Below are 27,482 nucleotides of genomic sequence, written 5' to 3' on the forward strand. Positions count from 1 at the left end.
TATAGTCAGGGAGTGATGGGGTGGGCTGCTGCAGGTGGGGCCAGGCTGTGTGGAATACCACAGCCCTCCCCTCCCCAGGCCCTCCCCCAACCAACCTGTCTCTTTTCTTCTTTGCTTTTGAGGCTCTGTGCCCCTCAGTGCAGCTGTCGCCACCCCAGCACTGCCCCCTCGGACGCCACCAGCCTGTGCCAGCTGAGAGCCAAGGTAGCCTCCCACTCTGGTTCCCCACCCACCTCCCTCCATAAAGAGAGCCGGACAGCAGGCCAGAGGAGCCAGGGGGCAAGACAGGAGGGAAAGAAAGAGAGACGAGGGGAACTCCAGGGCAACGTCTTTTTTCCCGTGTGGGGGAGGGGGCGGGACAGACGAGTGTTTCCCCCGCTTGGAACTGCAACCCAGAGCTTCTTCCATTCTCCACTGGACCTGCCCCACATCAGGATGAAGTGGTTCAAGCTGCTGCTGGTGCTGCTGCTGGCTGCGGCGGGCCCCGGGGCCCAGGGCCAGGAAGGGCTGGATTTCCCCGAGTACGATGGCATCGACCGCGTCGTCGACGTCAATGCCAAGAACTACAAGTCAGTGCTGAAGAAGTTCAGCGTGTTGGCTCTGCTCTACCACGAGCCAGTGGGCGACGACAAGGCCTCGCAGAAGCAGTTCGAGCTGGAGGAGCTGATTTTAGAGGTAACGTTGGAGGCTCGGCGGGGCGGGAAGAGAGGACGGATAGGAGAAGGAATGAAAGAATGAGAGGTTGATGCCTCCCAATGCTAGAGCCCTTTGAAATGGACCCAGCCCGTTTGATCCATAACTGGATCAAGCTCTGGACCATATATGCATGAGCCAATCCTGCCCTGTCTGCCTATATAGGATCTGATGGGCTTTTTCTATATGTAAACCACTCTGCCTGTCTCTGAAATGCAGCTGCCTCTGGGGTGGAAGGTGGCAACTGGAAGCAAATAAAATAAATAAAAAATAAATAAAGCAGGGCAGAGGTGAAGCTGCTGGAGCTGGGGGTGGAATTCAGGGAGGCCAATGAAAGCAATTATTCCCCTGGCTGGAATGTGGCCCGGGACTCTCGCATCTTGTCTGCACTTGGGAGAAAGAGCCACGGGATTGTTACTGGCCAGCTGGTGTTAGGTTCAGATATGTGGGGATGAGAGGTAGGAAAGTGACACCTGCCAGCTAACAAAGCTACCAATGAGGGTAATTGTAAGTGAGCTTCTGTGTCAAAAGCCCCTTGAAATACATGTCACAATGTGAAGTTTCCACCCCAGAACTGCCTCCAGCCATACTATAGAGGGTTATCATCCCCCCTCTGCTCTCTCTCTCACACCCACACAAACAATTGCACCCAGAGTTGGGCCAGGACCCCGGCTCATGCTGGCAGACCCGGCCTATGGTGCAGCTGCTCAGTTAGCAGACCGTACGTCTGTATTTGTGCCTGGCTTTTCTTCAAATGCAAGTCTTGTGCTCTGGCGGCGCTGAGATTCACTTTAACCCAGTGATATTTGTTTCCCTTTTAACTTGATTGATGCTGACAGGGCAAGCGATTTGGAAAGAAATGTGAAAGGAAGTAAGACCCTGGATTCTGAAACATCTGCAGACAATGCAGTCGAGTTATGCATCACCCTTACAAAGTATTTGAAAGCAAGGTCTGAAATGCTAGAGTGTTACTGCAATGTTACTGCAGGGATACTACTGGTTTATTACAATATTATTGCAGTGTCACTAGAACAGTGCTACAGGGTTATTAGAATGTTACGACAGTGTTATTACAGTGTTACTACAATGTTACTAGCGGTTTGTTACTATATTATTGCGGCGTTACTACGATGTCATTGTAATATCATTACAGTGTTACTACAATGTTACTAGCGGTTTGTTACTATATTATTGCGGCGTTACTACAATGTCATTGTAATATCATTACAGTGTTACTACAATGTTACTAGCGGTTTGTTACTATATTATTGCGGCGTTACTACAATGTCATTGTAATATCATTACAGTGTTACTACAATGTTACTAGCGGTTTGTTACTATATTATTGCGGCGTTACTACAATGTCATTGTAATATCATTACAGTGTTAGTAGTTCAATTACAATATTACTGAAGTGTTGCTATGGCGTCACTGTAGCATTATTACAGTGTTAGCAGTGTCGCTACAATATCACTGCAAGGGAATTACAGTGTTTTGGAGACCTTTTCTGTAATGTTTTTATAGGGACGCTGGGTGCCCAGTGCAGAAGAAGGCCCTTCCCAAGTGCGTGTAGAAGGACAGCAGTCTCTGTACATTATGTACCGAACCAGAAGGAGGCGTTCTCCTAGGAAGGGTTGAGTTTCACTGGCTAGCGCTCCTGCCTGGGACTCAGCTGTGGGTGCCTCTCTGGGTCTATGAACCATTCCCAGAAGAAGGCTCTAAATTTGCAGTTTCCATACTTGGGATGGGTGCAGGAATGAGGCACAGCCTGGCCACCCCCCCCTTCCCCTGCCCTGGAAGGCTTGCCTCCTGGAATAGTGTCCCACTGGATCCTGAGTCTGCAGCAAGGGTGCTGGGAGGATGTGTGTCTGTTGTGGCCTCTGGCCAGCAGCCTGCCCTGAAACAGAAGCAATGGCAAGACTTGGTTCAAGAGATGATGCACAGTTAGGTGCAATGTTTTGTGCTTTCCTGTCATGCATCCGGCATCTGCCATGTTGTAGATGGGTCTAGAGGAACCATGGGTCTGGACCACTAAGACGAGAGTCAGCTGATGGATTGCAAGGCTGTTAGGGTGTATGACATGAGACCCAATATCAGACAAGATGGACCATTGGCCTCTTCCAGTAGGCCAAAAGCTGAGATATTTTACTAAATGGATCCCTGATGCATTTCAGTATGGCAGAAGTGGGGCTACCAAGCTAAGGGGGGGGGGGCACTGTTCTCTGCAGATGTGGCCAGTGCAATGTGCTTGTGAATAGGAGAGAACAGCTGGTGGTAGGGAAACTCTGGGTGCTCCTGAGCCTCAATAGTCTATCCCGTAGAGCCCCCAGCATGATTGGGTTCTTCTCCCCAGAGTCAGATGTAGCAGATCCGTCCTGCTCTGGGGTGCCCTGGGGAGACTCACAGCCAGGGGACCCCTGACAGAGCACCCAGAGGAATCCTCCAGGACTCAGTGCTGGGACCTTGGCTACCAGATTCTCTTCAGATGCTGAACATCTCTGGTGCAAATTTCTGGGGACCTGCAGTGGTGAGACATTGAAGGGTTCAGTGCCTAGATTAGGTAGACAGATGAGATGTATGGGGATAGATAGATAGATCTGGGTGTGATGTTCTATTCCATCTAGTGGCCCCCGAGACCACTTAGAGAGACAGAGAGAGACACACAGTTGGTTTTTAGCTAGTGTGGTAGCTCATGCACTAAGCTCCAGAGGTCTCAGGTTTGATCCCACAAATGACCGGGCTCTGTTGGTGTTACAGATAGATAGAGGGGGTGTATGGGGATAGATAGATGTGTTCAGGGGAGAGTCATGTACAAGGTGGACTTTGTAGCCCAGGGCCTTCTCCGTGGAGAAAGGGTGGTCAGAAGATCTTGAGGTTTCTGCATCCAGCCTTGCACCCAACCAGAGGAAAGTGCCTTCAGCTGGGGCCCAGAAGGGCAGGTGATGGGCGACCTGCTGCTCCAGAGACTGGGGAGGGAGGAGACAAATGGTGATGTTGGCCCCCTCCAGCATCAGTTCTCTGCTTGCTGTGCCAAGGGGAGCTTGTTCTACTGCCTTCCTGCAATGTGTGTCTGCTAGGAGAACACACTGAGGCTGCTGGACACGCAAAGAGACCCATGGGGCTCCCCAGCTCCCGGCCTGTGCTGCCTATATCGTTGCTAAGTCCTGAAATGGATTAAGCAGCCCGGGGAAGGGGTTGGTGACCATGCTACAGAGCCTAGCACAGTGTGGCCCCAGCTGGCTGAGCTGAGTTAGGACACAGCTCTGAGGGGGTTGAATCTGAGCCATGTTTATCACCCTCTGGTCTGGTAGAGGCATTGAATGCAGACCCTTCTCCCCAGGCCTCCATTCTGAGCAGGCCCATCCGCTGGGCTGGGTGGGTCAGATCCTGAGTCCATCACTGCAGCTCGGGCTCATCTCTGATCCACAGGAAGACGGGACAGCTTGAGGGACTCATTAGGGGACCTTTCTCCTCTAGGTCACTCAGCCCAGGTGGCACTGACTGAATAGAGCTTCTTGGTGGCCTTTTGGCTGGTGTGAAATGGGACTATTTCTGGGTGCCCACAGCACAAAATCCCTCCCCCCGTGGCCTTAGCCCTGCAGAGATGGGGGCTGTGCTAATGAATAGGGCACAAGGCTGGAAGCTGCCAAACCTGGGCGCTATTCCTGTGTGATGTCACACACACACCCCTCTCTTTTCATTCCCTCCCTTTGTCAGTCTGTGAGCTCTGTGGGGCAGGGACTGTCTCTCACTCTGTTGATGGGCTCCACCCTGCAGACTGGGGCCCTGACCTTCGCTCTAGGTGCTACCATAATGGCCCTGTATATTGGACTCCTCCAAGTGATGGGTAGGGCCCTGTGGCAGAGCTGTGGGGGCAAAGCTGCCTATGCTGTCCTTGATGTGTGGGGAGACACAGGACTCGGGCCCCACAGCTGCCAATCTAATGCCTTCTATGAGCACCCTCTTCTGCACAGTCTTGCATCAGCTCTGCAATGTATTTATATCTCTGAACTGACCACAGGTCTAATTATATCCTGCTCGTTAACTGCACAAGTCCCTGGCATTAGTAGGTTTGCAGCATGTGTTGTGAGCTGAGTGGGTTCCTATGAAGCCCTGCGGCTGGAGGGTAATTAGCTCAGTGGTTGTTCGCTCTGGGAGGGAGGGGATTCGTACAGTTTGGAGGCTGATGCCATATTTTGGAGGCATGTTATGGAGATATTGTGTCAGGTGGAGAGGGTCTGTGGAGTAATCAGCTATTGCCATGGGCTTAGCAAGGGTCCGGTGGGTCTTGCAGGACCAGGCCAACAAGATACTTGCTCGTGGGAGCAGCTTTCAGCCAGGAAAGGGGGATTGTGATGGAGTTAGTGCCTGGGACCTGCTGCAGAGATGTCACATTGCCCAGGGAGGAGGGACCACTCTAGGGGCAGGCAACAGCAATGGGTGCTGGAGGGGAGCTCAAGAATGGCAGAGAAGGGAGCTGAGTCCTGGCCGTCCATCTCCAGGGTGCACTTCTGTCCTGCACAGCTCTCCCTGGAGCTGCTTTGGCTATGTGCCCTCCCCTCTGGAGAGATCCAGCTGACCCGTTGGTGCTCAGCTTTCCTGGTTCTCTCTGAATGAGCCTAGCTATGAACGGGACCAGAGAACACCTGAAAGATCTAGCTGAGATGAGGACCTGGTGCAGCTTATGTACTGCCCAAATCTCTCCAGCTGCACACCTCTTGCCAGTGCAGGTTCTCTCATGGGACTTTCAGTGCCTCCTGCTTCTGGCCTACGCGAAGGACTGAATGGGAACGCGAAGGACAGAGACCCAGCTCCCCTGCCATCCCTCCAGGGCAGGGCTGAGGCAGAAGGTATGGCTCGGAGGTTAGCTATCAGACCTTTCCCTCTAACTACTCCCCAGCCATGGGGCCTTGTCTCCTGCTTCTGGGTCAAAGTTATGAGGCAGCAGGACAGTGCAAAGGACATCAGCCCTACCCCCTTCACTGCCCCCAGGGTCTGCAGCCCAGGGCTGTTCTCTTTCACATGTCACCGAGACTTGAATTCACAGGGCATAAGTAATGTTTGTGAAGGGCTGCATGGCTGCTTGGATTGAGGCACTGGAGACAGGCAGGATGGATTTTTCAGGAGCACTCAACATTCTCCTGATCCTGCTTCCATTGACATCAATGGGGAGATTTACTAATGGGATGTCAAGGGTGCAGGGTTGGGCCAACACCATTGACGTCACTGGGAGCGGGGCCGGGCCGGAGCCGTTGACGTCACTGGGAGCGGGGCCGGGCTGGCGCCGTTGACGTCACTGGGAGCGGGGTCGGGCCGATGCTGTTGACGTCACTGAAAGCAGAGTTGGGCCGGCGTCATTGACGTCACTGGCAACGGGGTCAGTCCGGCGCCGTTGATGTCACGGGGAGCGGGGTCGGACCAATGCCGTTGACGTCACTGGGAGCGGGGTCGTGCCGGTGCCATTGACGTCACTGGGAGTGGGGTCGGGCTGATGCCGTTGACATCACTGGGAGCGGGGTCGGGCCGATGCTGTTGACGTCACTGAAAGCAGAGTTGGGCCGGCGTCATTGATGTCACTGGGAACGGGGTCAGCCCGGCGCCGTTGATGTCACTGGGAGCGGGGTCGGGCCAGCGCCATTGACGTCACTGGGAGCGGGGTCGTGCCGGTGCCATTGACGTCACTGGGAGTGGGGTTGGGCCAGCGCCATTAATGTCACTGGGAGCAGGGCTGGGCCAGCGCCATTGACATCACTGGGAGCGGGGCTGGGCCGGTGCCATTGACGTCACTGGGAGCGGGGTCGAGCCGGCGCCGTTGATGTCACTGGGAGCGGGGTCGGGCCAGCGCCATTGACGTCATTGGGAGCAGTGCCAGGCCAGCGCCATTGACGTCACTGGGAGCGGGGTCGTGCCGGCGCCATTGATGTCACTGGGAGCGGGGTTGGGCCAGCGCCATTAATGTCACTGGGAGCAGGGCTGGGCCAGCGCCATTGACATCACTGGGAACGGGGCCGGGCCGGTGCCATTGATGTCACTGGGAGCGGGCTCGTGCTGGCGCCACTGACGTCACTGGGAGCGGGATCGAGCCGGCGCCGTTGACATCACTGGGAGCAGGCTCAGGCTGACACCATTGACGTCACTGGGAGCGGGGTCAGGCTGGCACTGAGGGCATCTGAAAATCCCCCCATAAATGATGCTGTACAGGTGGGCCTGGTTCTCCTAGGTCAGCTCCAGAGCCTCTTCGTGTTTCGATGAGTTACTGGTTAGATCCTGGAGGTTGGTCCAGCTCGTTCTATTGCTACAGACAATAGCACAGAATCAGGATCCCAGTCCAGGCTCAGATTCCAGCTCCTGCCCCCACCCTACCCCCACCATGTTTGGGCCACTCAGACTCAGGCACCTGATGCCAGCATCCCGCTGATGCTGTGCCTTGAAATTCCTGCCTCACCTCCAGCAGTATGGGCCCGATTCAGTGACAGCACTGGGAAGGCCCTTTGGTTCAACGGGCTTTGGACCGGACCTCTGATTAGCAGGCTGAGCAAAAAAACTTCTACGAAAATGACTGAGCCATTCTTGAAAGGCAACTGTAGCATTCCCCACTCAGACACCCAGCAGCAGGGAGTACCAGAGGTTATCTCCATGCCATGTCAATTTCCACAGGCTGAGCTCTACCAGCCTTTTAATTTCATGACACATCCTGCTTGATCTCCTATAATGGGGCATTTTAAACTGATCGTTCTTCACTACGCTCTGTATGACAATACACTCACTTTATTGGATAAAGTGCATCCGACGAAGTGGGTATTCACCCACGAAAGCTCATGCTCCAAAACGTCTGTTAGTCTATAAGGTGCCAAAGGATTCTTTGCTGCTTTGTTGGATAGAAGTATTGTAGGCACCGGAACTGGAGAAAATTATTGTGTCAGCAAACTTCAAGGGGAAAATATGTGTCACTTTGCATACTGGAAACTTTGTCATATTTCCCAGGGTTTCCCTCTGTGGCTGCTTTGTCCTCAGAAACATGTGGGGGGATCAAATGGGTTTTTGTCAAAATATGAGAAATGGTCATTTCCAAATTTCAGTGGGTTGTTTTTTGGCACACAAGTAGCACCAGTTTTGACTGAAATGTGTGTGTGTGTGCGTGTGTGAATGTGTCTTGCGTCTATGTAAGTATGAGTGGACTCAAGTGTCTTGGGCATGTTGTGTGTCTATGTGCATTGTGTGTCTATGTGTGTGTGGTGGGGTGAATGTATTGTGTATTTGTGTGGGTGAGCCTGTATTGTGTATCTTTGTGTGTCTGTGTTGGTGAGTGTGCTGTTTGTGTGGGTGAGCATGTGTTGTGTTTCTGTGTGCGTGTTGTGTGTCTGTGGGCGTGAGTGTATTGTATGTTTGTGTGGATGACAATGTGTTGTGTGTCTGTGTTGTGCGTGTGTGTGTATTCTGTGTTTGTGTGGGTGAGCATGTGTTGCATGTCTGTGTGTGTACTGTGTATTTGTGTGGATAAGCATGTGTTGTATGTCTATGTGTGTGTTGTCTGTTGTGTGTTTGTGTGGATGAGAGTGTGTTGTGTATCTATTTGCATGTTGTGTGTCTGTATGTCGGTGAGTGTGTTGTTTGTGTGGGTGAGCAAGTGTTGTGTTTCTGTGTGTGTTGTGTGTCTGTGGGCATGTTGTGTGTCAGTTAATGTATTGTGTATTTGTATGGGCAAGCATGTCTTGTATTTCTATGTGTAGGCAGCAGGTGTGTTGGTTATGACTATCTCACAGAGCGAAAGCTCAGTCAAAGTCCTGTGCTCTAATCACTAGTCCTTGCAACCTCCCCAAGCAGATCCAGTTTCCTCCCCGGTCCCCTGCACTGTGCTGTGCTGTTCACTGCTCACCCCGGAGCCCAGGGCTGCCTGGCATAGCTGTGAATAGTCACCTGGGCAGGGCTCACCCAGCTGCAGCAGATGCTTGACTCAACCCTGGCAGCTCAAAACACAGTGTATCTGATCCCTCAGTGTGCAGACACCTGTGAGATCCTGGGTGCCAGTTATCCATTGACCCAATGCGCCAGTGTGCTGCTAGGAGGCACTCTCCCCTCTGGCTCCATCCTCGCCACAATCCCCTAACACAGTGCTAGGGGGCGCTCTTCCCTCTGGCTCCATCCTCGCCACAGTTCCCTAACACAGTGCTAGGGGGCGCTGTCCCCTCTGGGACTGTCCTAGCCACAGTTCCCTGGCACAGCGCTAGGGGGCGCTCTCCCTTATGACTCCATCCTAGCCACAGTTCCCTGGCACAGCGCTAGGGGGCGCTCTCCCTTATGACTCCATCCTAGCCACAGTTCCCTGGCACAGCGCTAGGGGGCGCTCTCCCTTATGACTCCATCCTAGCCACAGTTCCCTGGCACAGCGCTAGGGGGCGCTCTCCCTTATGACTCCATCCTAGCCACAGTTCCCTGGCACAGCGCTAGGGGGCGCTCTCCCTTATGACTCCATCCTAGCCACAGTTCCCTGGCACAGCGCTAGGGGGCGCTCTCCCTTATGACTCCATCCTAGCCACAGTTCCCTGGCACAGCGCTAGGGGACGCTCTCCCTTATGACTCCATCCTAGCCACAGTTCCCTGGCACAGCGCTAGGGGGCGCTCTCCCCTATGACTCCATCCTAGCCACAGTTCCCTGGCACAGCGCTAGGGGACGCTCTCCCCTATGACTCCATCCTAGCCACAGTTCCCTGGCACAGCGCTAGGGGGCGCTCTCCCCTATGACTCCATCCTAGCCACAGTTCCCTGGCACAGCGCTAGGGGGCGCTCTCCCTTATGACTCCATCCTAGCCACAGTTCCCTGGCACAGCGCTAGGGGACGCTCTCCCCTATGACTCCATCCTAGCCACAGTTCCCTGGCACAGTGCTAGGGGGCGCTCTCCCCTATGACTCCATCCTGGCCACAGTTCCCTGGCACAGCACTAGGGGGCGCTCTCCCCTATGACTCCATCCTGGCCACAGTTCCCTAGCACAGTGCTAGGGGGCGCTCTCCCCTATGACTCCATCCTGGCCACAGTTCCCTAACACAGTGCTAGGGGGCGCTCTCCCTTCTGGGTCTGCCTTAGCCCCAGTTCCCTGACACAGTGCTACTTATGGGTATTGTGCTGCAAGGAGAAGAGTGGGTGACTCAGCAGGGACCGCTTGGACTTTAATGACCCAATGTGCCCATGCCACATTAGTGGGCGCTGTGCTGCAGGGAGGTCCCAGCTTTGGGATGAGACAGAACCACAGTGCTCAGTACAGAGCCTGTGGCACTGATCCCCAGAATCAGTGTTAGCCCTCGTGTCCTGGCCAAATTATGGAGGGATAAACACAGTCCACCTTTGTGAACTTACCCTCCAGTTTCGTCAGGATAGGCATTTTTCTTCCCTTCCCATCCCCGATAGCTGGGTAAGGCTGTTCTGTGCTGGTGTTAAATAGCAGCTCTGTTACTCCCTGCTCCCCAGTGGCTGTATTTCAGTGCAGGTGAAATGACACATACAGTTCTACAGCCCTTTACATTTGTGTCGACATAAAAGCCACATCAAAGTAGTATAACAGGTCTCTGCATCCCACAGATGTCCCCCCCCCCTCCATCCACTGTGTATGGCCCAGATTGTGGAGTCGATTCTGACAGTAAAATTGAACCACTGGCAGGAATGACGCAGGGTTTAAAGTGGGTGAAACGTTCAGTGGTGGCTAAGTTGGGCTGTCATCACTAGAGGGCACTGTGATCTCTCTCTCTCTCTCTCACACACACACACACACACATACACACACACACACACACCCCTAATGCCTGCCTCACACATTTGTACTGCTGGACCCCTTTGGTCTCTTCTTTTGGCCTCTGAGTTCATAAGCAGAAGATGCAGTTGTTGCTCCCTATTCTAGATGTCCTCTAGCTGCCCCGCTCCCCCTTGCACAGCGTAGCCACCTCACAGATGTTTGGAGTTCTGGTTCCCAGCAAAGCTTGGGGGCCACACTAGTTTCTGGGTTAATAATGTAACCCTTCCGCTAGGCGTAGTTGGCAGTGTCAAGGGCCGGGTTCAATATCTAGGGATTCCTTATTAACAATACAACACAAAACTTGCTCAAGCCATCAACCAGTTCACCTCCCAGCCTGGGGGGAAAGGCACCTTGGCCGCTTACTGAGCCATCAGCCACTTGCTCTGCCCCTGCCTTCTCTGCTGTAACTTCTGGGATGTCTTCAGGTCCCATCGCTTAACACAGCTCTCAGTGATTTCAGGCGGTAGCAGGGCACCCTCACTGCAGGCTGGGCAGTCTCTTTCACAAGAGACAATGTTCCGTAGATGGTCTAATGCTTAGACCTAATTATCAGTGATTTCAGCTGTAGTGATCCACAGCAAAAGACTCTTAACTGAGTCTTAATCAGCTCTGATATTACACAGTGGAGAGGAAGAGAGTCACAGGATGTCTAGAGCCCTCAGACAAAACCCAACCCAACAGCCAAGTAGAAACACCTTACCCCCTGGGCGTATGCACCCCTACTCCCTGCTTGGCGAGTGCAGTTCAGTTGAGAGTGAACACCTCAATCAGGGCATGCCATGCACAGTTCTGCTCTCCTTGATTCACACAACCAGGATAATACTTTAAGACAACTAAGGGGGGATATGATAGAGATCTATAAAATCATGACTGGTATGGAGAAAGTAAATAAGGAAGTGTTATTTACTCCTCATAACACAAGAACTAGGGGTCACCCAATGAAATTAATAGGCAGCAGGTTTAAAACAAACAAAAGGAAGTATTTTTTCACACAACGCACAGTTAACCTGTGGAACTCCTTGCTAGAGGACATTGTGAAGGCCAAGAATATAACAGGGTTCAAAAAAGAACTAGATAAGTTCATGTAGGATAGGTCCATCAACAGCTATTAGCCAGGTTGGGCAGGGATGGTGTCCCTAGCCTCTGTTTGCCAGAAGCTGAGGAGGTTTCACTTGATCATTACGTGTTCGGTTTGTTCCCTCTGGGGAACCTGGCATCGGCCATTGTCAGGAGACAGGATACTGGGCTAGATGGACCTTTGGTCTGACCTATTATGGCCATTCTTATGGTCTTATGTTCCTATTACCCCTACACCCAATACCAAAGTGACTTGCAATCCAACCCCAGCCAAAAGTGATCATTTGGGCAAAGCAGCTCCATCATGCTGCGCACCTAGCAGAGTGGGTGTGTCTATGCAAACAAGGTCAGTTCCTGAAGTCTTCTCCCCCAGCTCATCACTGGTTGTTAGGGGAGAGCTCATTTAGACCCTGCTTACAATTATTATTAGTAGTGTTATGGTCGGGCCTTAGGATCCTTTTCATAGATGAAGAGCCCATGGTGCTAGGCCCCAGCTCAGTGGTTTGAGTACTAGCCTGCTAAACCCAGGGTTGTGAGTTCAATCCTGAGGGGCCATTGAGGGAACTGGGGATTGGTCCTGCTTTGAGCAGGGGGTTGGATTAGATGACCTCCTGAGGTCCCTTCCAACCCTAATATTCTATGAGAATCAAATGATGGTCCCTGTCCCCATGACTTTACAATATAAAAGCAAGAGACAACAGATGGCTATAGGCAGACAGATGGGGGCACAAGGAAACAGTGAGACAATACTGCTCAGCATAAGAGACAGTGCTCTGAGATCCCAATCAACCACAGGCACTGACTTTCCAAAGTACCGGGGGGGGCTCGACCCTCAGCTCTGCCCCAGGCACCTCCCACCCCTTCCCCCAAGGCCCCACCCCACCTCTTCCAGCCCAGTTTTGCCCCTTCCCCCAAGCGCACCATGTCCTCACTTCTCCCCCCTCCCCCAAGAGCCTCCTGAACGCCACAAAACAGCCGATCGCGGTGGGCGGGAGGTACAGGGAGGGAGGTGGAGGTGCTGATCCAGGAGGTGCTGGAGGGATGGACAGGGAGCTGATGGGGGGCTGCCGGTGGGTGCTCAGCACCCACCATTTTTTCCCCATGGGTGCTCCAGCCCCGCAGCACCCACAGAGTCGGTGCCTATGCAATCAATAGTCTAGGAATGGGTTCTAGGCTTGCGGTCAGGGCAAGGTTCTAGCTTTGGGTTTGAGGTGATGGTTCTCGGTGCAAAATCTAGATGAAGGTTCAGTGGGTTCAAGTTCCAGGTGAAGTTTTGGGGTGTCTGGAGTCTGAATTCTAGATGATGGTTCTGGAATTTCTGGTGGTGCTGGGTTTGGGTTCTTGGTGAGTGTTGCAGTCCTGGCTTTGGGTTGGTGGTGACTCTGGTCTGGGTTTGGGCTGTTGGTGCTGGTTCTGGTGATGCTGGGTTTGGGTTCTTGGCCACAGTTCTGGTGGTCCTGGCTTTGGGTTGGGTTGGCGGTGGTGCTGGTCTGGGTTTGGGTTGTTGGTGTTGGTTCTGGTGATGCTGGGTTTTAGTTGTTGGTATTAGTTCTGGCACTTCTGGGTTCAGGTTGTCAGCATTGGTTCAGGCTTTGGTTTGCTGGTGCTGGCTGGCGGGTGGGTGGTTCCTGTCACTTGTCCCTGTCTCACCCGCAGCTGGGTAATGACCCCCCAGACAGAGTCTGTTTGCAGCCTCAGAAATGCCCCCCACAAGCTCGCTGGGGCTGGTGCCTTTAGAGCCAGGGCTCCCTGGTCCTAAGCACTGGGAGCCTTCACTGGGTGGGGGAATCGAAAACCCAGGGCACGGCCTGGCCCCCCCAAGCCCTGGCATAGGGTGGGCATAGAAATATCCACTAGCTGATAGCTGGCACAGGGCCCAGCTGTGGGCACCTCAAGGGGAGGTGCTCCTACAGCCCCCTCCAGACTCTTCTTGCAGAGGTACCAACTGCCTATTATGCCTTTGTCACTCCTCCCTCCCAGATCTGACCCCATCCTTACCCAGCCTAGGGGGAAGGGGGTGAGAAAGTCCAGCCCTGATCCTCATGCCCAGAGTCTGGCTGCCCCACCCCCGCCCTTACCCTTGTCTGAAAGCCTCTCCCTCTCTCTCTTCTTCATCTCTGCTCCTCTTCCTAGTTAGCAGCCCAAGTCCTGGAGGAGAAGGGAGTGGGGTTCGGCCTGGTGGATTCGGAGAAGGATGCTGCGGTGGCCAAGAAGCTAGGTAAGGACTGAGCCGGGATCCCTGGGGACTGCACCAGCCCCGGTCCCTGTGGGTGTCAGTGGCGAGAGAACCCAGGGCCCAGCCCCTCCTGACGGACTCCCAGCCCATCCCAGGGCCCCTGACTCACGTCAGGACAGATCTGGTAGCTTCCTTCCTGCTTCTGATGCCACATGGTGGACTTGGGTGGAGCTGATGCCATATGGGGCACTCAGTCCCTGTGCCTGCCCCACCCCAGCCCCAGGCATGAAATAGCTGGAGACACACCCAGGCAGGCAGAGTAGGGGTCTCTCCCTCCCCTGCTTCTCGGCCCTGTCCCCGCCTATGGCCTAGCATGGAGGCTTCAGGGTCCAGGTTTTGAGAAGGTGAAGCCCCGTTGAAGTTTTGCCCCTTGATGGGACCCAGAGAGTCTAGCTCAGCGCTGGGACTTCTGACTGCAGAGCACCCGGTCGCTGGTTCAGCTCAACGCATCCCCTGAGCTCTTGCTTTTTCAACCACAAGCCGCTGAGCAGCTGCAGCAATCCCCAGGGGAGGGTCTGCCGCTCAGACCGGATGGGACCAGTCCCTTGTGTTCTTAACACTGTGGAAAGGTCCTGGGGAACGTGCAGGGCCAGGAGCCTTCATTCCTTCCCACTGAAGGGCTCTAAACTCTCTTCTGTTCAGTTCCGGGAACAGGCTGGCTTCCTCCCTGCTAGATTTGGGGGAGAGGGGAGGTTTCCAGGCTAGGCCTGGCCTCTGCCGGCACCTCAGCATAGGCTTCAGTGGAGTTCGGAGGGTTTCCCAACGCCTGGGTGCACGTCTGAACTGGCCCCAAGTCCCCATGGCTAAGAAAATGCAAGGGTGTGTTCCCCTGCCCCATCAGCTGCTCCATGGGGTGTAGCGGGCAGCCTTACCGAAGGGTGCTCAGGCCAGGGGAAAGTGGGGGTGTCTGGGTTGTGACTGCGCAGGGCCTGACTGTGGGTCCAGGGTCAGCCCGACAGCGCCCCATGGAGGGAGGGTGTCCAGAGAGGCCGAGGTTTCTGCAGGGAAGTTTGCCTTCGACGAGCAAAACTGCTCACTCAAGGAGGCGCGTGCAGTGCGGGGAGAGGGAGCCCTGAGTTCAGCCTGCGCTGAGGGGGCTCCACAGCCTCGTTGATTTTATCCCCTGTACCCCTGGAGAGCCCCCTCAGGGTACAGGGGGGCCAGAACCAGCCAGGAAGCAAATGGGCTGAGCCTGCTTGCGGCTCTGCGGAGCAGCCACCAGAGGGCGCAGGGAGCTCACTGACGGGCGCAGGGCAGGTGATGCCAGAGCCCCTTAAGGGCAGCTGGGAGCATCACTGGGGGCTAGTCGGGCCTCTGGCTCCCCCTGCCCCCGCTCTCCACAGGCACAAACCCCACAGACACCCCCTGTTCCTCCTACCCTCACCCCACAGATCCCCTTCTCCCCGACCCCGACACCACAGACCCCCCCGTTCCCCCAACCCCATAGACAACCCCTGTTCCTCCTGTCTTCACCCCACAGATCCCCTTCTCCCCTGACCTGACACCACAGACCCCCCCGTTCCCCCAACCCCATAGACAACCCCTGTTCCTCCTGTCTTCACCCCACAGATCCCCTTCTCCCCTGACCCTGACATCACAGACCCCCCCATTCCCCCAACCCCATAGACAACCCCTGTTCCTCCTGTCTTCACCCCACAGATCCCCTTCTCCCCTGACCCCGACATCACAGACCCCCCCATTCCCCCAACCCCATAGACACCCCCTGTTCCTCCTGCCCTCACCTCACAGATCCCCGTATCCCCGACACCACAGACCCCCTGTTCCCCCAACCCCATAAACAGCCCCTGTTCCTCCTACCCTCACCCCACAGATCCCCTTCTACCCTGACACCACAGACCCCCCCGTTCCCCCAACCCCACAGACACCCCCCTGTTCCTCCTGTCTTCACCCCACAGATCCCTTTCTCCCCTGAACCCGACACCAGAGACCTCCCCGTTCCCCCAACCCCATAGACACCCCCTGTTCCTCCTGTCTTCACCCCAAAGATCCCCTTCCCCCTTCTCCCCTGACACCACAGACCCCCCCATTCCCGTAACCCCACAGACACCCCCTGTTCCTCCTACCCTCACCCCACAGATCCCCTTCTCCCCAACCCGACACCACAGACCCCCCGTTTCCCCAACCCCATAGATACCCCCCTGTTCCTCCTGCCCTCACCCCACAGATCCCCTTCCCCCTTCTCCCCTGACACCACAGACCCCCCCATTCCCCCAACCCCACAGACACCCCCTGTTCCTCCTACCCTCACCCCACAGATCCCCTTCTCCCTGACCTGACACCACAGACCCCTCCACTCCTCCAACCCCATAGACACCCCTCTGTTCCTCCTACCCTCACCCCACAGATCCTCTTCTCCCCTGATCCGACACCACAGACCTCTGTCAACCTCACAGACACTCCCAGTTCCCCTGCCCTGACCCCCCCTGCTCCTCCAACACTGACACCACCGAGATGCTCTCCTCCTGCCCCAGTGTGAGGGGCACACACACACCCACACACGCACTCTCACACACACACACGATTCCCCCCAACAGGGGGAGCTGAGCACACACACACACTTCCCCCCAGCAAGGGGAGCTGAGCTCACACACACACACATAGGGGAGCTAAGCGCGCGTGCGCACACACACACACACACGTGTTGCAGTGCCCCAGTCCTGGGGCGATTCCCCTGTGGCTCAGGGCCTCAGGAGCTGTAATGCCCCTGCATCCATGGCCCCTCTCACCGCGCTCTTTCCCTGGCAGGGCTGACGGAGGAGGACAGCGTGTACGTGTTCAAGGAGGATGAGGTGATCGAGTACGATGGGGAGTTTGCAGCCGACACCCTGGTGGAGTTTCTCCTGGATGTGAGTGGCGTCCCCCAGTCCCTTGCTCTGCCCCCCTTCACTGACCGGCCCAGAGACACTGACTCGGGGGATTGGGGGAAACACGGCTCCCTGCCTCTGGAGGTGCTGCCCAGGAGTTTTCCCCTTCCGCTGCATGCTCAGGGCCCCTCACCAGCCTGACAAACCCATCCCGCCCCCCGACTTGGCCTGTATCACTGGCTCCATTTACAGGGGAGAAATTGAGGCAGGGTCACATGGCGAGTGAATGGTAGAGTTGAGAACTGAACCCAGGAGTCCTGGCTTCATGTCCTCTGCTCCAACCACTAGCCACCACTCCCTCCCAGTACTGTAGCTAAACCCAGGAGCCCTGACTCCCAGGCCTGGGCCTTCCCCACTAGCCCATGCTGTGTCCCCCCCTTTGGCCAGAACAGCAGAAGAAAGCAGGCTGAGCACAACCCACAGGCCTTGTCCCTTGTCCCCAAAGGTGGGACTTGCCAAATCGCTTGGGGTGTCCCAGTGCACTGAGGCTGACAGGCCAGGTGGACAGCCCCGTGGGTGCTACCACGCCTCACCCTCCCCTCCTGCAGAGCCGGCTCCCGGCGTGTGGGGGGGGGGTTTCCCAGGGTCGGGTGCTGAGCTCCCTCTGCCCCCCTTTCAGGTGCTGGAAGACCCGGTGGAGCTCATCGAGGGAGACCGTGAGCTCCAGGCCTTCGATAACATTGAAGACGAGCCCAAGCTCATCGGCTACTTCAAGAACGAGGAATCAGAACGTACGGAGGCGGCGACTGGGGTCCCTTAGCTGGTGGGACCCCACCCTCCCCGGGCCCAGCCCCGCAGCCCAAGCTGCGCTGTCGCTATCGGCTGCAGAGGGGTGTGAGCTTCCTCCAAGCAGTGCCGGGGGAATCATTAGCAGGCTGTCTAAGGGCTGCTGGGGAAGTGTGAGTGGTTGGATACAGGCGGCCCAATGGCAAACCGCCACGGCAGGGCAGCAGGAGCCACAGGGGGTCTAGGAGTTTCTGCTGGGGAGGGGATCTGGTCCCTGCGCTCCCAGTGTCAGCTACAGGAAAATCTCTCATCGCTGCCAGGATCAGGGCTTGTACTCTCTACAGCCACTAGGAGGCGACGTAACCAGACACAGCCGCCGAGGAGGTGGAGCTGATAATACAGTAGGGGGGGCTCTCCTCTCTAACTCAGTGCCCCAGTGAGTTGCTAGGGGGCGCTGTGCAGCTGGGAGTGGTGCGGGTGACTCAGTAGGGGGTGCTCTCTCCTCTGAGGCTGACCCCAGTGCCCCAGCATGGGGCTGGGGTCGCTGTGCTGTGCTGATGGAGGTGCTGCCTGATGCCAAATACAAACTAGGAGCTGACCATGTATAAGTCATCTAAGATCCCCTGGCCTTTTTGTAAGAGCTGAGCTGTCATTCCTTGTGTCCAGGCCAAACCCCAGCCAAGTGATTCCACGATCCCGCCTCCATCACCCCAATCCCCTGCAGCTTCACCTCCTGCACTGAACTGTTGTGTAGCGTTTTGGGTGGCTGTTAAACAGCTGCCACGTCCCACCCCAGAGGTGGCTGCACTGCAGTGCTGGGTGAGCTCTCCCTGTGCAGCATTGCAATGTGCTGTTAAACAGATGCCATGCTCCACTCCTGAACCAGGAACTCACCCTTCTTTGTAAGCTCCTTGTGAACTTTCTGGAGACAAAATGCTGTGGAAAAGTCTCCCCTGTTGGGGCCAGTCCCTGAGCCCTTTCTGGTGTAGCCCCAGTGCAGTGATAGCAGGGCCAATTTTGTCCCATCCAACACCCAGCCAGGAGGTGACCGAGAGCAAATTCTCACTGCTGCCATTTTGAATTCAGACACGTGAGCTAAGAGCCCAGCAGCCTCTTGCCAAGCTCTGGTCAGGGCCTGCCGTCTCGCCAGCATTAAGTGAGCTTAACCCGTCAGCCCTGCAGCTGTCACAGCTCCACTCACTCGGCGCAGAGCAAGGTCCCTGGCCTCGGAGCTATGGTGCCTGTGACCATTCCAGGCACGGTTGCATCCCCAAGGATGGGGAGATCTGCCTGCCTGCTTTAGATTAACCCTCGCTTCAGATCCCACACCCCCCACCCTGCCATCCTCAGCAGTTCCACTGCTTTCCAGGGCACATGCTCCTCTCTCTCCCCTATGGGCTCCCAGCCCCATTCCCAGCATCCCCTCCAGAGGCTCAAGCCCAGTCTCCTTCATGGCTAGTTTCACCGCAGCTCAGCTAAAAACTGAGCCAATGTGCACCCCAAATCCAACGAATCTGAAAGAGTCGACGCATTTAAAACAGAGGAAACCCAGGTCATACCTGGACACAGCACATGGTTCACCTGTGGAACTCATTGCTACATGATTTCATTGAGGTCAGTGGTTACCAGGATTGAAATAAAGGGTTGGGCATTGATATGGGAGGAAAATAAAGAGGGGATCAACAATGAACTCACCTGCTTCACTGATGGTGCTGGGGCAAGGGTAAGTTACTCCATAAATTATCCCCTGGGTGGGGTTTCTTACTCCTCTCTGCAAGGCAGCTGGGACTAGCCATTGCTCCAGATGCTCTGCTGCGGTTGGGGTGCTCTGAGCTGTGGCATGGGGGCTGTAATGACGCCGAGCGCTTGGGGCCTCGCTAGAATGTCCAATCCGTTCCGGCAGGGGTCCCACCCTGACTGAGGAAGGGAGAACGACTTCTCCTGCCATTGCCACCACTTCACATCCAGCCCTGGCTGCTTCTCTGGGCATCTCCCAGCCACGAGGGGCCCAGCACCAGGCCGTGAGCAGAGTCCCGTCCCCCCCCGGGCTGCAGTTGCTTCAGAGGGGCTCTGGCAGGGTGAGAACGCACACATGTAGCCAGCTAATAAGGCCAGGGGAGGATAAACCCAGCCACACCGTTGTCCAGACGGCAGAGCAACGGGTCACCCAGCTTCCCTAACTGGGGCAACCCAGCCGCTGGGGTGTGAGCCCAGCAGGGGGAACCCCGGAGTGCCCAAGGTGGGACAGATTTCCCACGTCAGTGCCTTGGAGGGCCAGAGGGAATGGCTGAGCAGAGATCTGTCCCGGGCAGCCTGGGATACCCTGCAGATTAGGCATCGGGCATGGGGAGCAGGTGCTAGAAACACTCAGAAATCTACCAGTGGGCCACTCTGGGCAGCAGAGGGGTCTAGCCAGAGTCTGGCCCCCTGCGTTCTCTGTGTGGAATATGAATTGGTGGCTGGGGTCAGAGCGGGGAAGCAAGGCTGGTGAGTTCTGTCCCCGTCTCTGGGGAAAAAAGTGTGGTCATAAAAGTGGATGCCGGTGCTCTTGGGTTCCTTCCCCTCTGTGTGACCTTAGACAAGTCCCTGCCCAGCTCTGTGTCTCAGTTTCCCTCATGGGTGAGTCTCAATGGAGGCTGGGGGAGCCAGGAGCACTGCGTAATTCGAAAGCAGTTTTACTGATGAATTCATGGGTTGATCTTTGAGACGTGTAGGTGGGAGATGCAGCAGAAGTAAGTATTGTTATGTTTAATAATCCGTAATTAATTAATTGGCTAATCAATCAACACATGCAAAGCACGCCAGTCCTGAGAGGAGAGGAGAGGAGAGGAGGCATAGAAAGGGGAAGAGATGTTATGACTGGAGTGCCCCCATGTTAGGAGCGAGCAGGCCTTGGTCCCCTCTAGTGGCTGACCTCTGGCAGGAGATAAGAGTCTACTACAGCTGCTGGTTAAGAGTTGCTGGAGGCTCACACTGTCAGTACAGAAGGCTCTGAGTTCAGTGTTGGTTGATGACCCTAGTTTGGGGCAGTTGCTGGTCCAGCCCTAGCTGTGGGCGTTCACAGCCCTATAACCATGACCCCCATGGCTCTGGCTCTTTCAGATTTCAAGGCCTTTGTGGATGCCGCTGAGGAGTTCCATCCATACATACCCTTCTTTGCAACCTTCGACAGCAAGGTAGGGGCGAGGGGGAGCGTCCAGCTAGTGATGGGGCAGGGCCAAGGGATGGCGAATGGGGAAGGGGAAGCCTGTGTAACACTCAGGAAGCAAAAGACCCTCATCTGGGGAGAGGGGATCCTTCCTTCTCCCTCTGCCCATCTCCAAGCTCTATGGACAGCTGCTGCCAAAGTGAATAGGCCTTGAATAACCCTCCTGGGGTGAGGCAGGGCAGAGTCGGGCATGATTCCCTTGCTGCCAAGCACAAACTGCTCTGGCTGCAATCTGGGGAAGCTCCCTGGGATGGAGGGGAAGGGGGATCAGGGCCAACAGACCCATCCCACGCCAGCTCCTTGGCAGCATGGCATACAGATCCGCCTCAGGTTCAGGCCCCATCGCTCCCATCCCTCCCACAGCAGCAAGGGAAGGAGCCCGCGAGGCTGAGGCGACTGCTGGGGGAGGTCCTGTGAGTTGTGATAACCGGGCCACGGACACCCCTTGCTCACTGGCCACCTGCCCTTGCCCCATCGCAGGTGGCCAAGAAGCTGACCCTGAAGCTGAACGAGATCGATTACTATGAGCCATTCATGGACAAGCCCGTCACCATCCCTGACAAGCCCAACAGCGAGGAGGAGATCGTGCAGTTCATCGAGGATCACAAGAGGTAGGGGGCCGCCAGCCGCGGGATGGATCGGAGCCCCAGTAAGACAGGAGGGCGGCCTAGTGCTTCAGTTGCTGGGCTGGGACTCCTGATGCCTGGCTTCCAGTCCGATTCCCTGTCTGATCTTGGGAGAGCCTACGTTTTCCGGTGTGACTGGTGATTTGGGGGATCTCCACTGCCGCTAGACACCAGAGCCCATTATAGTGTCCAAATACCTGAAATCACCAGGCTTTAGAAAATTGCCATCTTAAGCACTACGTGCCTCAGTTTCCCCACCTGTCACCTGGGGAAACTTTGCCTGAAGGGCAAAGAGGCCAGAAGCTCCCCTACACCAGGGCTTCTGTAGGCTGCCAGGGCTGGGGAAAGTGGGCAGAGTTGGCTGAAGGGGCACACAGCTAGGGAGACATAATCATTAAACCTCCCAGCTGAGTTCCACAGGTGAACCATGCGCTTGCGTTGGGGGCAGCACGTCTCCAGGGGCAAGTGCCACCTTGGCAGGGGTGGGTCTGGCTGTTAGGAGTTTGCTGCTGGGCGTGGCAGGGATGAGCCAATTCCACAGACTGAGAACATGGGGTGTATCCCTCAGCCCCTTGGGCTCAGCGCTGGTCTGAAACAGGCTGGCTGCTGGGATCCCTCCAAGAACGGTCTCGGGGGGTACTGGCCTGCAACCAGGAAGCAAAGCAATCAACAAAAAAATAACTCAAAGCATGGGCCCACTTCTGCCAACTGGGCTGGGCTGGGTGTGACAGGCTGGATCACAGGAACCCACTTGGGAGCTGCCACCCGATGTGCCAAGACCACTTCTACCCCTGCTTTCCCTGCCAGCTCGGGGCCCCAGCACCCTGTCCTGCTGAGCCAGACACACCCATCTGCTCCAACACAGACCCAGGGTCTGAATTACTTGCCCCAAAGCTGCAGGTTTACCTGAAAGCAGCTCACAGAAGTGTTCCTGTCTTTAACACTCAGATGCCCAACTCCCACTGGGGTCTAAACCCCAATAAATCCGTTTTACCCTGTATAAAGCTTATACAGGGTAAACTCATAAATTATTCGCCCTCTATGACACTGATAGAGAGAGAGCACAGCTGTTTGCTCCCCCAGGTATTAATACATACTCTGAGTTAATTAATAAGTAAAAAGTGATTTTATTAAATACAGAAAGTAGGATTTAAGTGGTTCCAAGTAGTAACAGACAGAACAAAGTAAGTCACAAGCAAAAAATAAAATAAAACACGTGCAAATCTATGTCTAATCAAACTGAATACAGATAATCTCACCCTCAGAGATGCTTCAGTAAGTTTTTTCCTCAGACTGGACACCTTCCAGGCCTGGGCACAATTCTTTCCCCTGGCACAGCTCTTGTTCCAGCTCAGGTGGTAGCCAGGGGATTCTTCATGATGGCTCCTCTCCTCTTTCTTCTATTCCACCCCTTTATATATCTTTTGCATAAGGCGGGAATCCTTTGTCCCTCTCTGGGTTCCCACCTGTCCTTCTCAATGGAAAGACACCAGGTTAAAGATGGATTCCAGTTCAGGTGACATGATCAATGTCACTGCAAGACTTCATTGCCCACTTGCCAGCACACACATATATAGGAAGACTTACAGGTAAAACACACCCATCTACAGTCAGTTGTCCTGGTTAATGGGAGTCATCAAGATTCCAAACCACCGTTAATGGCCCACACTTTGCATAATTACAATAGGCCCTCAGAGTTATATTCCATATTTCTAGTTTCAGAGACAAGAGTGGTATATTTATACAAATAGGATGACCACACTCAGTAGATTATAAGCTTTGCAATGATACCTCACAAGAGACCTTTTGCATGAAGCATATTCCAGTTACATTCACTGGTCTAGAACAGGCTGGCTGCTGGGATCCCTCCGAGAACGGTCTTAGGGGGCTGGGGGGGACTGGCCTAGAACCAAGCAGCAAAGCAATCAGCAAAAAAATAACTCAAAGCATGGGCCCACTTCTGCCAACTGGGATGGGATGAGTGGGTGGGGCTTACTGGCGACGAGGTGGGGGAAGGTATAGGCAGCACCTGGCAGTGGGGGTAGGTGGGCCAGGTGGGAGCTTGTGATGGGGGACAGCTCTCAGGGGGGTGAGGTTCCTCGCGGCAGAGAGAGAAGTGATTGGGTGTGGAAGGGCACAGTCGGTCATGCCATGGAGCCAGTCAGTCACTAGGGGGAGTTACAGTCAGGCACAGTAAGGAGCTGCAGTGGCTCGTGATGGGGGGCTACAGTTCATTTTGACGTACAGCTACAGTCGGTCACCTTGGGGAGCTGCAGTCAGTTGTAACAGGGAACTACAGTCAGTCACGAGGGTCAGCATGAGGTGCTACAGCCAGCTGGGATTTCGAGCTGCTGTTGAACTTGATGAGAAGGGAGCTACCACTGGCTGACATGGGGCATTAGGCAGCTGCCCCGAGGAGTCAGTTGCCATGGAGAGTCAATTGCCATGGAAAGTTAGTTGCCGTAGGGAATTAGAGTTGATGGTGAGAGGGAGCGATCCCAATGGGGAGATACCACGGCTGGCTCGCCATGGGGAGCAGGGCTGCCCTGCACAGCTGCCAGGCACAGCCTGGCACAGACGTTAGTTTCCCCATTGGATGCCTGTGGCTAGAGATGGGGTAAAATGTTTGCCCAGTCTGACAACAGCTCCATTTCTATGGCTGCGGCAGAGCAAGGAAATTCTCCTGCTGCCATAGTAACATGGCACTGGGTTGGCGCAGAGTCTGTCTCCCAGGAGGGGCTCAGCTCCTGGTTACTTCTGGGAGCTCCATGGAGTGAGAGCCCCCTCCTCTCCCTAAGGGACCCTCCTCCCGCAAAGGCAGTGATGTGATCCACACCCAGCCACTAGCCTGTCATGACCAGATCCACTCCTGCTGGGGGATTTGCCCCAAGATACCTTCTCCCCCTGCTCTCCACTAGGGGGAGCGGCTCTGATTTCCAGGGGGTGGGGCCATTGGCGCAGGTGCCCAAGCCACGCTCCCTCCTCAGACAACTCCGCCCATTTTTTTCCAAACCCAGGCTGCCCCTGGGGTCCCGGTGAGAGAGGGGGTTTCAGCTGCTTTGTCCTTCTGTGGCCTCCCCCATGACAGACTTTTCTGGGGCCAGTCCTATTGTCCTCCTCCATGTCCCCTCTAAAGCCCTCTCTGCTGAGATTCCACTCCAGGGCTCCAACCACTTGTCACTAAATATCCTGTGGCACTTACGCAAGGAGTGGGGATGTTACTGTAGGGTCCTGGCCTAATTCCATTCCATCCCCACTGCATGCGGTCAGTTAGAGTCAGGATTCCCCTTCATTTCCTGCCCTAAACTGCTGTGCTGTGTGGCTGTGGCACAGCAGCCATGTCCCACCCTAGAGACGGCTGCATTTTCAGCAGTGGGTGAGTGATGCCTTTGCAGCATAGTTGTGTGGCTGTTAAATGACTACACTGCCTCACCCCAGAGGAGGCTGCATTTTAGCAGCAGCCAAAGCATAACCTCGGCACGCAGGGCGCAGAAAGCACAGTGGATGGGGGCAGCTTGCCTGGCTTCTGCCCATGGTATCTGAGAATAAAGGGTTTGACGGAAGAGGAGTTGCTGTGGAGATTCATCCAGCTTGTTTCTCACTTATGCTGTCAAGTCCCCCCCGCCCCGCACACACACAATGGACCTCTCCAGAGGGCATGGAGCAGGCACAAGGGTCCTGTTCCCAGGGTAGTGGGAGGAGCAGGGCGTGCTGCACTGTGGCTATTCCCTGTTTCTTGGGGAGCAGAGTGTAGATTAGAGCAGCCCCGAGGCTTCTCTAACTGACACTGGAGCTGAAAGCCAAATTAACACACACACAACCAAGCCCAGGCACAGGAACTGAGGAGCTGAGAATCAGGGCCCTACGTTTTCAGGCCAGAAGGAGCCCCCAGGGCTCGTCTAGCCTAACCTGCATCACCCAGGAACCTCATCCCGTGACTCCAAAGGTTTGTCATGTTTGCTGTTCCCCCTGCCCCTGGGCACTGGGAGCTAAGAGGTTAACAGCCCAGCGCCGCACTCCCAAGCAGATTGCATTTCTGGACAAGGATGTTCCTGACATATTGTCCTGGCTGCCCGTTCACTCTAATCCTCTCGGATCAAACTGCCGCTCCCCTCCCTCCCTCCCCCACCCAGCGACCTCAATACAGAGCTGCTGAGAGACAGGACAGGAGCGATTCAGGGCTGAAGTTCCCCCGGCACAGAGGCCCAGGAGCACTGGGCATGGCTCTGCAAAGGGCAGTAGATCCCCAGGGCCAGATCTCTGCTTTTGTTCTATTTTACTGCCATGGTGCGTGAGGCCCTGCCCCTCCCTGACTCATGCTAAACGCTGGCAGATCAGGGACTTTGGTTGCCATGGCAGCTGCTCTTTATTCCATCAAATAGCTCAGCAGTTACTTCCCGTCTGGATTGTATTTGATTTTGTGCTGCTTTGTTCCCTTTTGTAGCTCTCCATCCACCTTTGTCTCTCTCACTGTCTCTCCTCTACTTGTTGCAAAATTTTGGCTCAGAGTTTCAAACACCCAACGCTTAGCGCCACACAGACTGTGTTCTCCCAGCGCAGGGTACAAGAACTGAACCTTAGAAGTCCTGTTCTCTAACCACTAGACCACACTCCCACCTGGAGCTGGCAATACAGCCTAGGAGTCCTGCCTCTGGCTCCCTTTTGCTAACTGCTGCCCCACATTTCTACCTGCGGTGGGGTATAGAGTTCAATAGTCTTGACTTGCGCACCCCCTTCTCTAACCATTATACAACTCTCCCTTTTAATGCTAAAGGCCGAATCCAGGCACCATGGCATTCAGTCCCCTGCTCTGTAATTAAACTCTGAGGACCACTCTTGCACCATGGAGGAGCATGGACTTAGCAGATGCTACCTGACTGCCCGGGCCATGCCTGATGGGGGCTGGGTTTCTGCAGGGCTCCGTCCCTCACACACTCCCTCAAAGCAGCCTCTGTTGTTATCTTGCAGGTCAACGCTGAGGAAGCTGAAGCCAGACAGCATGTATGAGACTTGGGTGAGTCCAGAGAAGACCTGGTGGCTTGTGAGCTTAGTGCTATGGCATGGCCAGTCAGGGCCCAGCTCCTTGCCAACCAGCCATCTAACCCACCCAAGCATGGCGCTGAGCCGTCCCCCACCCAGCCCACCCCCCAGAATGACACTCTGAGGTGCCTGAAGCCCTATTATAGTGGGAGGGATATAGCTCAGTAGTTTGAGCGTTGGCCTGCTAAACTCAGGGTTGTGAATTCAATCTTGGGCCACTTAGGGATCTGGGGCAAAATTGGTACTTGGTCCTGCTAGTGAAGGCAGGGGGCTGGACTCACTGACCTTTCAGGATCCCTTCTAGTTCTAAGAGATAGGTATATCTCCATATATCCTGCACTGAACCCCTGGAAAACTTCCCTGGGGCACAATCCTGGATTGGCCCCCCAGGATGGACTAGGCAGTATTGAATAGCTCTTTCCCTGTCTCTGATGTCTTCCAACTTCTGAGGTTCATGCTAGTTTCTCCCATGTTCCTTAACTCAGGCAAATCTCCCATGGAAGTCACTGGGCCCAATACTTGCTGAATGCATAACTCTTCGGGCCTGATTCTCCCATGCCCTATACCTAGGGTGACCAGACAGCAAATGTGAAAAATTGGGCCTGGGGTAGGGAGTAATAGGAGCCTATGTAAGAAAAAGACCCCAAAAATCAGGACTGTCCCTATAAAATTGGGACATCTGGTCACCCTACCTATATCTTGTACCGTCCTTTACATCTGTGCCAAGTGGGTATGGAATGTTACCAGCTCAGAATGGCAGCACTTTGCACCCATTGTGCCCTGATGTGTATGTCTGCACAAAAGTCAGGGCAATGGAGAATCAGACCCGATGAGTGAAGCAGTCAGCTGGGATTGGGTCTATTCTTTATTCAGTTCCTTAAAAATGCACCACACGCACACTTGTGACCAGATTCTTAGCTGCTGTAGAGCAGGTTTACACCAGCTGAGGATCTGGCTCTTAAAAAAACCTCTATGAATAATATATGAAAAAAATCCAGTGAAAATGGACACATTTATGCCCTTTAATTAAAGCATTCAGATGACTTGTTAAATAGTCAGTGGATGTTAGGTGCCTAAATACCTTAGGGCCTGGGCCTCAGTGTCCAGCTGTTTGGGTCCACAGTTAAACACTGGTTTGGGGGAAGGGCGTGGGTGGGATGTTAAGGATTTTAGAAAATGAATGTTAATAGAAATGATTTCGTGGA

The 27,482-nt window shown here is 54.9% G+C and overlaps 1 protein-coding gene across 1 annotated transcript in view; it reads left to right on the top strand.

Moving 5' to 3' along the window:
* CASQ1 (calsequestrin 1) overlaps window positions 1-27,482 on the top strand; it is a 36,994-nt gene continuing 9,512 nt past the window's right edge. Inside the window, exons 1-7 of the mRNA XM_032796308.2 lie at window positions 1-675; window positions 13,690-13,774; window positions 16,559-16,659; window positions 17,297-17,408; window positions 20,506-20,579; window positions 21,092-21,222; window positions 26,206-26,251. Of these exons, the coding sequence (XP_032652199.2) occupies window positions 16-675; window positions 13,690-13,774; window positions 16,559-16,659; window positions 17,297-17,408; window positions 20,506-20,579; window positions 21,092-21,222; window positions 26,206-26,251 (1,209 nt within the window). The 5' untranslated portion in view covers window positions 1-15. The remainder of the gene's footprint in view (window positions 676-13,689; window positions 13,775-16,558; window positions 16,660-17,296; window positions 17,409-20,505; window positions 20,580-21,091; window positions 21,223-26,205; window positions 26,252-27,482) is intronic.

Source organism: Chelonoidis abingdonii, chromosome 11 (genome assembly GCF_003597395.2).
Source record: "Chelonoidis abingdonii isolate Lonesome George chromosome 11, CheloAbing_2.0, whole genome shotgun sequence".
Classification (NCBI taxonomy): Eukaryota; Metazoa; Chordata; order Testudines; family Testudinidae; genus Chelonoidis; species Chelonoidis abingdonii.